Source organism: Panthera uncia, chromosome A2, assembly GCF_023721935.1.
Source record: "Panthera uncia isolate 11264 chromosome A2, Puncia_PCG_1.0, whole genome shotgun sequence".
Classification (NCBI taxonomy): domain Eukaryota; kingdom Metazoa; phylum Chordata; class Mammalia; order Carnivora; family Felidae; genus Panthera; species Panthera uncia.
The window spans coordinates 29,097,344-29,108,668 of NC_064816.1; the positions used below are offsets into that span (position 1 = coordinate 29,097,344).

The 11,325-nt window shown below is 43.0% G+C and overlaps 1 protein-coding gene across 13 annotated transcripts in view; it reads right to left on the reverse strand.

The window, feature by feature from the left end:
* CADPS (calcium dependent secretion activator) overlaps positions 1-5,314 on the reverse strand; it is a 477,475-nt gene extending 472,161 nt beyond the window's left edge. For 10 of the 13 annotated variants that reach the window (XM_049642654.1, XM_049642655.1, XM_049642657.1 and 7 more), the window contains exons 1-2: positions 5,074-5,314; positions 4,770-4,998 (exon numbers count right to left, since the gene is read on the reverse strand). In XM_049642654.1, the coding sequence (XP_049498611.1) occupies positions 4,770-4,998; positions 5,074-5,219 (375 nt within the window). In that variant the 5' untranslated portion in view covers positions 5,220-5,314. Of the gene's footprint in view, positions 1-4,769 lie in introns of all 13 variants that reach the window. The other 3 variants (XM_049642652.1, XM_049642645.1, XM_049642646.1) reach the window with 1 other exon arrangement.
* Positions 5,315-11,325: the final 6,011 nt, after the last annotated feature.

The window sequence follows — 11,325 nt, forward strand, 5'->3', positions numbered from 1 at the left end:
CTTTGTTCTTCAGTCCAGTTTTAGGGAAGCATAAGGCTATTCCAAGAATGTAATGAAGCAAGAGCCCTCTCTGATTATTTTTTTGGTGTTCTTCATCTTCAGAATTTCTCTGCTAGTACCAGTGCGAAACAGTTCCTGCCCATTGCACCAAGGAGATTGGGAGGAAAATGCCAGAAAGCATATATAAAGACTTCAGTTCTTCTCCTGATAAAGAAAGAAACAATTCTGTTTCAAGGAATCCTGGCTTAATAGCCATTTCATTCTCTCAAAAGGTTAGAACATTTATTTTTTAAAATCCAAATTATATGTCGCATTGACAAAGCAACTCTTAAGAATTCTGAATAGTAGAGCTAACCCAAATGCCCCAAAGCATATCTAAATGGACGAATCACTATTATGGATTTGAAGTATATACATATACTGATGCACATACATAGTTAACTAGGACTAGGTCTTAACTTTTAGGAAAGGCATGGGCTCTTGAGTCACGACCAATTAACAAAGCCAAATAAGTAAATGAATAAAGACAGAATTTCTGTGGCTAACAATGACTCAACATTAGCCATAATTTCATGGCAAGATATAAGATGAATCACATAGAAATGGGGAGCTTGAACTTACAACACATTTGATCTAGTCATTAAGTCCTCTTGAATGAAATAGGAGTTCATATAAAATAAACATGATTTTAGGATTGCCCCGTCCCTCATCATACACACACACACGCATGCACACACACACACACACACAGAGATATACATGTACACAAATGTATATATGCACCCAATATTCATTTTGGACGTTTATAAACCAGACATAATCCCTACTAGTATATTAAAAAATTGGCCATGCCAATCTAAACATTAGAACTGTTTACAGTGCCCGCTTTTACATTCCCTCAGTTACTTCTAGAAGTAGCTAGTTCACATGAGGTAGCCACTCATCACCGTTACTACACAATTTAGAAACATATGGTGCAGCTTTACCATGTGAACCACTGGGTATTCACTTTCCCATTATGACAAAAGAGGGAAAATAAAAAGCACAGAACAGTTTTTCACATTGTCATTTATGAGCTGCTAAAACATTGTGATAGTTCGAAGACTAGATTTTTGTTTTTGTCATTAATTACCTACTAGCCTGTTATATTTAGTTTCACTGTAGTACAAGAGTAGACCTATAAATGAAAAATACGATTACACATGGTCTATTTAAAGTCCCTTCTTTTAACTAGGGAGATTATTGGAATGACCAGGCACTCTTCCCCAGGAAAAGTAAAATCAAAGTAATTAACTAACAAAATGAACCAGGAATGGTACCTTCCCTCCCTCTGCTCTTTTCCCACTGTTTTTCTGAACTAAAATACCTTTTTTGGTTTTTTGCTTGTTTTTTGGTTTTTTGTTTTGTTTTGTTGTTTGTTTGCTTGTTTTTGTTGGTCTTCAGCTCAAACCACATAGAAAGCCTGACAATAGTCTGGTGTTCTGATTTACCAGCCAATAACGGCCCATCTCTCTCCTTCATATGCTTTATGAGGTTAATACCTAAATGTCCATTTTGTGTATGTTGATTATTTGATAGGTACCCAAAGGGAGAGGAACAGATCTCTCTAAACTCAAACAGAAATAACTCTGGGTAAAAGGAAAAGTACACCTGACATGTTGTCAGGATGCTAAGATTCTATTTTTCACTCTAGAATATTTCTGGCCAGTGTCACACATTAAAAAGACACGATTTGAAATCAGAATACCCCATGCCTCAGTTCCCACTCTTTCTCCTATCCACATAGTGCTTCAGGCAAATTATAAAACATTCTGAGTCTCAGTGTTCTCTTCTAAAAACAAAGATGGTAATTCCTACACTGTTAGAGTTAGGAGAATTTTAAATGATCAAAGAACAAAAAAAACAAATTAAATAAAAACTAAGAGAATTTCAATAAATTACCTATTTGTGTTAATTATGCATCAACATTGGTTCTTTAACTGGAACAGATGTAACATACTATTGTAAGATATTAATAGGGGAAAACTGGGGCTGGGGCATATGGGAACTATTTTCTCAATTTTTCAGTAAATCTCAAACTCTTCTAAAAAAGCCTATTTTTAAAAAATGATCTAAGTGAAGTGCCTTGCACATAGTAGGCACTTGAAAAATTGCAGCCAATGTATGACATAGAGTATTTGGTTTCAGAAAGTGTATATTACACTCCGCATGATATTTTTCTTCACCTATATTGGGATATAACAGACATATAAGATTGTATAAGTTTAAGGTGCACAGCGTGATGATTTGACAATACAATCTCTTCTTCTCCCCAATCTGGCAACTTTTTCATAGGCAGTTTTCTCTGGCTCCCTCCATATCACTCTATTCCCTTTTTGCATCATTTTTCCTCTAGCTCTTTCTAACTCATCCGTTTCTATGTATAGTTTACAACCGGTTTCTATTTCTCTGAGACTCATTTACGTTTATCAATCTTGTTTGTTAACAGGCCTTAAATTTTATCACAGCGCTTATGCAAACATTTCAGTTACTTTCATTTAAAAGAATACATCAAAGTTCCAAGCTTTCTGCTTGGAGAAAAACAGCAAAACATCCTTTCTAAGACACTAAAAACATGAAGATACAGAAATGGAAAACCTTGTTTTCTTTTGTAATAAGGAGATAAATATTCAGCTTCCCAGTAGAGGCAAACAGCCCTGAGGCAGCTTTGCAGGAATATGCATTTAGCACTAGTTTGCTGCACTAACTAAAAATAGTTGGACCAAAAGCCAGTGTTATCTATCCATCCTGTAGTCTCTTCGATGGTAAGGTCATGTGTAAAAACAGAACCCACCTGCCCCTCAAAACCACAGCTTTGAATGGATTCAGGTAAAACATGTAATCAGACCAGAAAAACTTAACCTCACGATGACCTTTTCAGGTGGCTGGAGTTTCTGTTTAGAAGAAATGGGCCACTGTGAGAATGGATTTCTCTCCCCATTCCAGTACCAAATGTAAGCCTCTATTAAAAGGACAGAGCTCTAGAGCCTTTTGACTGATAAAGTTTGTTTTATATTTTTCTCTTTAAATCACAACAGTTTTCATTACCAAAGGAATAGGACATCTTTGGTTGGTGCTGTCATGAACGGGATAGATTTTAAAGATGGCATTTCCCCTGCTATCCCACAATTACCATAAAAATCACAAGCTAAAGCTTGAAATATCAGGCCCTGTATGTGGATCCAACACCCAACCTTGATAGGAAATCCAAACACTTTTATTGTTCGGAGGATATTCTTGTCTATGATAGTCCAAAATAGAGGCTGAAGAAGCAAGGGGCCCCTGATGAGGGGCAGAGTGGAGGGAAGCCCACCTGCTATTCCCCAACCAGGAAATGAGTCGGATTTTTAATAAAAGTGATAACCCAACCCACCATTCTGGTGGCAGAAATAAATCATCAGCGCTAGCTGGGGTGTGTACATATAGAAGCAAAACAAACAGAAATCTGTGCTCACTCAAGATAAGGGTGGATAAATGTAGGAAAACCTAACACTCTACTACCGCAACATGTAATTCAGTCTTAAATGGCAGCAACCAAGAAATTCACTATTTTAGGACCCCGTCCCTGTGGGGGCTTCACCGGCTATTATCTCAAAATGAAATTGGCAAATTCACTTAAAAGAGACAACGGAATGCCGACTTTCTTCACTAACTCACTCCAACTGGGGACCTGACCTCTTCTCTTCTGGTCCCGCCACTGCTTCTTATCCTGCAGTAACCTTCCCCCCCCCCCCCCCCCCCCTTTCTCTGGCTGGAGAACAGCTGATGGAAATAGGCACTTTTTCACATCAAAGGCAGTCCGGAGCCGCCTCAGCCGTGCCCCAGCCTCAGACACAAAAAGCTTTTGATGCTTGTAATTGCGAAGCTTTTTGCAGCTGCACTTTATCAAGCCAAAAGCGGCTGGGCTTGGAGGGCCTTGAAGAGCCAGAAGGTGGCGGCGAAGTCACCTTGGGAAGAGGAGAAGAGGGTCAAAGGGAGGAAGGTGGAGGAGCTGACCCTGGCAGAGGGACCGGAGGGCTTGCCCCGGCTCTGGGGTCACGGAGGAAGGGGGAGGAGGGCGGGGTGGAACAGCAGCCACAGGGAAGCGGTGCCGGGGGTCCCTTCGGCGACCCTCGTCGGGATCAGCTGACCCCAGTGAGGGGAGGAGGGTGCCCTTCGCGGAGCGACTGGAAGCTTCGCCTTCCGGGCTGGCTTTCTCCCGCCTGCCCCTGCGGCTCTCTCGGCCCGGCGAGCCGAGCGCTGCTGCCAGGCGCTCTTCTCGCTCCACACCGGCGCCCCCACCTGCCGGGTGCCCCCGCCCGCCGAGCGCACGCCCAGGAAGGCGGGCCCGGAGCTGAGCGCAGCCGCCCGCCGCTGGAGAGTGCCGGGAGCCCGGCAAACGAGCAAGGCCTCTCAGCGCGCCGCGGGCGGCAAGTCGCGCCGCGGGCTGCAAGTCACTCCCCGAGCCTCCTGGGCCAGAGAGCGGGACCTGCCCGCCTAGCTTCCCCCGCTCGCCCGGGTGGGGACACGCGGCGCTGAGGTCCAGGCCCCTCGCCGGTCCCGGGCAGCTCCAGGCGCGCTCGGAGCTGGGCCCGGCCCGGCCGCGGAGAGGGGGCCTCGTAGCCCCTTCCCCAGGGCGCGGTCTCCCGCTTCTGCTCCTCCTCGCCAGCTGCGCCGCCAGCTCCCATTGTTCGCCCCGCCCGTCTGGCGACGTCCCGGCGCCGCTCCCGGGGCCTCCCAGGCGCACCTACCTTCTGCTGCCGGCGAGCCATGTCGGTGGGCTGCTTGGCGTTGAAGGGGTAGGCGATGCAGCGCATCACGAACACATAGAGCTGCAGCCTCTTCTTCCTCTCCTCCTCCTCCTTCTGCAGCCGCTCCAACTCCTCCTTCTCCTTCTCGCTCACCACCGACGGGCTGGGGCTGGAGGGCCGGCCGCCACCGGCGCGGGTGCTGGGCTGCAGCCCCCCGGCCCCGCCGCCGCTGCTCGCGCCGCTGCCCCCACCGCCGCCGGCGCCCACCCCGGCTCCGGCGCCGGCACCGCCGCCGCCCCCAAGCCCGGCGCCGCTGCCGCCGCCCGAGCCCTCGCTGGTGCGGCTGGGAGACAGGCGCGCGCCGGACGCGGCCGAGCCGAGCACCTCCTTGCCGCTCTCCTCCTCCACGATCTCATCCGATTCCTCTTCGCTGGACGAAGGGTCCAGCATGGTGGCGCCCGGGGAGGGGGGTGGTCCTTGGAGCCCCGGGCTAGGGGTGCAAAAGATGGGAGGCGCTGGAGGCAGCTGGGGGTCGGCTCCCCGGGATGGGCGCTTCTCCCCAAATCAGGGAGCGGGCGCTGCTGCTCAGCCGCCGCCGCCGCCGCGACTGCTTCCTCTGCCCGGCGATCCCGAGCTGGGCTCAGACCCAGGAGCGCGAGGGGAGGAGGGGAAGGGAGAGGTGCGTCCGTGGACCCGAGGTGGGCAAGGGGGAGAATCAATTGCGAGCCCCGAGCTCGCAGCCGGATACCATCTGCAGCCGCTGAAGGAGGCGCCTCCAGAAAAGATGCCGAGTGTTGCAAGCTGTCGATGCAGCCAAGAGCCTAAGAGGCATCTTGCCGATTGGGGAGGGAGCGGCGCTTACGTGTTTATTGGCTTAACTCTCCCGTGTCCGCTGCGTAAAGGGTGGCTGCAGAAGGCTAGAGCCTGGAGAGCGTGGAGCGGCCCGCTAGTCTCAGAGCTTCAGTACCGACCCTAACACTTTCCCACACTCCTCACTCTCTCCCCTTGGTGGATAATTTCTTTCTTGTTAACCAGTTGTCATTGCCTCGACCTGTCTCACCCCCCCACGGACAAAAAGTTCTTGGGGGAGGAAGAAATAGGCCAGTGAAGACTTCTTGTTAGCGAAGAGTGGGCGGTCTATTTGGAGACGCTTATTCCAGAGGTCTGGCTAAGAGGAAGTCGGTGAGATGCCTTATGAGAAAGAGTCTACCTCCTTTCCCCCAGGCTTCTTCACACCTGGGGCGTGGGGGCAGTGGGGCTTAGCAGCATGTTGGTCCCACCTGTGTAAACTTTGATTCCACCAATTTACATACACCCGTTCATTAAAATAAAAGTGAATCAAATTTTGAGTTGATTGGTGTAGGGACCATGCAGCTCAACTGTTTAAGTAGAAGCCCCGCCCTTGCCCACCCCGCGAAAGCTATGATGAATATCCTTCAATTCCAAGAACTGGGAACACTTTCTGCTGAGGTAAGCATACCAGAGAAATGGAAGGGTTTCTGGTTGCTCAGCCCTTTCTCTTTTCTGGCTGCGGGAGGATTTGGGTGGAGGAGTGGGGACCCTGCGATCAGACAAAGACACCCCAAGAACTCAGCGGCGTCAACATCCGATATGTTGACTCTGTCCTACTGTCTTCATCACTGCTTCTCGGTTATCTATTAATTCAAAGCAGCAGATGGTGCCTTCCTGCTCCTTTCACTTAGGCCAATAAACCCGGCGGACAAGGGAGCTGGCCAGCGTGCTGAATCTAATCAGCGACCCGCAGATGGATTGAAAACAAACCAGCGCCAGCCACCCTCGGATCTTAGGCGATCCAGAGACCTTTCTCCACCTCCTCCCACCCCCATCTCCTATATTTATGCATTTTCTAATGCTCTGATTATTCCTAGATACTCGTGGGAGTTTATTGTAAAAGTGCAGCGTGAATTTAAAGTTTACATCACATTCTGTCTTGATGTATTTTCAAATTTACCATGAGTTTTACAGTAGGCTTTGACATTCAAGTGAAGCTTTCTAGCTAATTTGAGAGCTAAGAAGGGACGCAAAACACCATTTAGCTCCACATTAACTCCAACAATTCTGTTTGAGGTTTTGAAATAAGTAATATACGTATAGCTTATATTTGACTTCACGACCATTCTTATCATGAGGACATAACTGCTATAGCCATCACACATTCTGTATCAATTTAAAATAAATAATCCAGCAATGTGGAAGTTACTACAATTTTGCAGTCCTCACTTTTTAATCATTCTAAAGAAGTGAAAGATACTCAAATCATGGGGGACTGCTTTCCCTGGAAAAGAAAATATAGTAGGCCGATCAATCAACAACCTGTATTCAGCACGTTTTCATGGAGTGAACATTGTTCTAGTTGCTTGGGGTAGATGGAATTTTTAAAAGACATTCTCCTAAACAGTCTATAATCTCCTTTGGGAGATACAACATAAACATGTGAAAAAGATTGACAGCACTTATTTCAAGGCAACATATCAACAAATCCAAGTTAGTAAACTGCTAAAAGCTTGCATGAATGAGACAGCCAGGAATGGAAAAAAATCCAGTGTTTCTCAAAGAAAAGAGTTAAATTTCAAAGGAAGGAACCATATGAATGAATGGCAAAGAGAGAAGATATTACAAGTGGAAAAAGTATTTGCAAACCCATACTGATAAGACAAGGGACCAAGTAAGATACAGAGTGCTATGGAGATGGGGTATGGGTAGGTAAGGGGGGGGTGAGGAAAATAAGAGCTGAAATAATAATGCATTTGGCCAAGGGGAGGGATTATGTTTAGGACACAAAAATGAACTAAGTTACCCAGGGAGAATATGGTGATTTGAGGAGGGAGTGCTCTTCAAGGCCAAACAAAGGCCATTTACCAGTTAAATGTCTTCTTTAAGCAAGCTGAGGTATTTAAGTATTACCACATTAGACACTGGGAGAAGAGTGACCATGATTCTGTCTTCAGAACCTTTTGGAATTTCTCAATTGCTATAATAAAGTTTTGTTTACTGTAGTATTTTTACAAATTCTTTTGCCATTATATGGGGTATTTTCCCCAATTATACTCATTAAAACAAAAATTCAGTGTCTATGTTTTGTTAATCATATAAACCTATGATTTGGATATTAAAGGTGATATTGTTTAGATAAAATCCTATGATCTTCTCAATCTCATGGGTTTTCAATCAGAGAGGCTTACAGAAATTTTATAAGAAATACTTAAAAAAAATTAAAACAAAAGGGGGAACCTGGGTGGCTCAGTTGGTTAAGCGTCCATCTGTGGCTCAGGTCATGATCTCACGGTTCGTGGGTTCAAGCCCCATGTCAGAGTCTGTGCTGACAGCTCAGAGCCTAGAGCCTGCTTCCAATTCTGTATCTCCCTCTCTCTCTACCCCTTCCCCTTCCTCTTTCAAGACAAGAGTCTTTTAAAATATACATCCTTTCAAAGATATCTTTTACCTTAGCTAAAAGTTAACTCAAAGTCCTTGGGGATATTATAGCTCTTTGCTACTGCTAATGATAAAATATGCCAACCAGAGCTCCTTAGACACTTAAACCAAGAGTCGTGGCTTTCCTAGATACAAATTTTGATGAACAAGAACAAAAATAACCCCAGAACACATCCAAAGGCTCTTAATATCTGTCTACATTTTGTTAATATCCATGTTTTTATTTTTCAAAATATAATTCTACCATAGATTCTGATACAGACAAGTATCTATATCCTCAAATAAGTTATTTTATTTATTTTTCTCTTAAATGTTTATTTATTTTGAGAGAGAGCATGTGAACAGGGGAGGGGAAGAGAGAGAGAATCCCAAGCAGGCTCCACACTGTCAGCACAGATCTCATGACTCATGACTGTGAGATCATGACTTGAGCCAAAATCAAGAGTCAAACACTAAACTGACTGTACCACCCAGGTGCCCACAAATAAGTTATTATAGATGCTTACATGTTTGCCCCCCCCCACATCCAGTTCTGCTTTGTAGGAAATTTGAATAACCTCAAGGTGATGGAATAAATTTTAGTCAGGCATCTAGAAACCATATCATGAAAGCAGAAGTTATAATATTGATTTTTGAAGTCTCCCCTACTGAAAGCAAAAGTCTAGAGGATGGAAATGACTGAAACACTAACCCGAGTTTTTCTTATTTCGACCTAGAGTTTCTCCATTGTTTTCCGAAGGGTTTTCTGTGATCATGTAAAAGGCTACAAGTATGAGGAGATATCAGAGTTATTGGCAACTTATAGACGCTTTGGTGTCAGTTGTATTCATTTTCCTTGGAATGACAAGAAAATTAAATTAAATGTTATATTAAAAGTATTTTTTCAACAAATTAAAAATAGAATTACCATATGATCCATTAATTCCACTACTGGTATTTACCCAAAGAATATGAAAACATTAATTCGAAAAGTTCTATGCACTCCTATATTTAGTTGCAACATTATCTACAACAGCCAAATTATGGAAACATCTCAAGTATCCATCAAGCGATGAATGGATAAAAAATATGTGGTATACATATACAATAGAATATCACTTAGCCATTAAAAAAATGCCATCTTGCCATTTGCAATGACATGGATGGAGTTAGAGAGTATAATGCTAAGTGAAATAAGTCAGAGAAAGACAAATACTATAGGATTTTATTCATATGTGGAATTTAAGAAACAAACAAGGGGAAAAAAAGAGGCAAAAAAAAAAAAAAAAAAAGACTCTTAACTACCGAGAACCAGTGATGGTTACCAGAGGGGAGGTGGGTAGGGAAATGGGTGGAATAGATCATGGGGATTAAGAATACACTCATCATGACAAGCACTGAGTAATGTGTAGCATTGTTGACTCACTATATTGCACACCTGAAACTAATACAACAGTGCATATTAATTATACTGGAATTAAAATTTTCAACAGATTTTAGGTTTGAACATTTTTTTTCAACTGGTGAGAGAAGGACTTGTAATAAATGAGATGACCAGAACTTGGGCACAGATAATCAAAAGGAAAAACAACATTAAACACACCAAAAAATCCAGGAATAGATCCTTAAATAATATTAACTTAATCCTTAAATAAAATGATTAAAAAATAATCCTTAAATGATATTTGCCTATTTATTTAATTGATCTCTGTCTTGTTTTGGATAGTATTTTCAGGGACTTAGACAAATGGTTATTTTCTGTGAGAAACCTACTCTTCATCATTACTCTTTATCATTTGACCAATCTTACTAAAGTTACATGGAGGGAGTTATGATGGAGTGAAAGGATAATCATAGAATTAAAAATAATAAAATCAAGCCACACAAAAACATTGTCTTTCACTCCAGGCAATAAGACATGTTTTAGAATGATAAAATAATACTACTTACAGGAATTGCTTTTGGAAAACCACCTTATTAGTTAAGATAACGAAAAATGGAAAAACATATTTTCCAATAAATATTTGACTTGAATTCTGAAAGCCAACTATTCACAAGGGTAATCACATTTCTTACATATACAGTATCTTTTAATTGAAGTGGGGGGCTATGGTGTAGAGCGAAATGCAATATATTCTAGTGTTGACAGTGCACTGTGTGGAGAATTGAGTCTTTTGCATTGACATGGATATGGCGATATGCCAGCATATCAAAGAGAAAAAAAGGACGCCCATATCTGTTGCCATATAAGATATTAAGTAGATAATTTACTGGATTTGCCAAATTCTCCAATTTGGCTTACTTTGGTAAATGCTGCTATCCTTATGTCTTCACCTTCTCAACAAGATTTTCTGAATTGATGATCTGAGTTATATTTAATTGTTTCTAATTAGCTTTAGACTGGGAAGTTTTCTGGGGATCATACGTAGGAATGACTGAAATCAGGGTGTTTTTATATTAACACATTTGATTTCAGTTTTAAATAATTGAAAATAGCAAATTCCTTCAGTTTGGGCTACCCTGAAACATACAGCTCTTTTAAATACCTAATCTTTTAGAGGAAGAAAGGAATAGGAAAAAGATTGAGAGAGGCTTGGTAAATGAAGAGAAAGTAAATTAAAATGTAAATATGGGTTCTAATGAAGGGGGTCCTGATACTATCATCTAGGTCAGGCGTCTATGAAGACGCACATATTGGGGAAAATGCTCTAAATTAGATCTACTCACCTACATGCCAAACCAAGCTAGTAAAGGGAAATTTCATAGATTAAGGCCTGGGTTTTGCTCATAAGAGTGTCCTTCTTCCTCTTTCTCTTCTTCACAGAGTGACACCGATTCCGCTTCCATAGTAGAGTCCATTATTCCAGCCCCTTGTCAGTAAAAGTGCCATTATTCTTCTCTTGTTTCTTTCATCAGAAGGGACTTCCTGCCCGGTGTATTTCCAAAAGAATATTTAGGGAGATAATGACAGGCTGTTATTTTTCACTTACAAGTTGTACCTAATGACTTATCATGAGGAGCAGTGGACTTCTATAAGAACCTAAGGTTCCATTGTGACAGCGTTTGGTATACTCCAACCACATACTTATGAGTGTACAAATCCTGTTCTTTCACCATCCTTTGT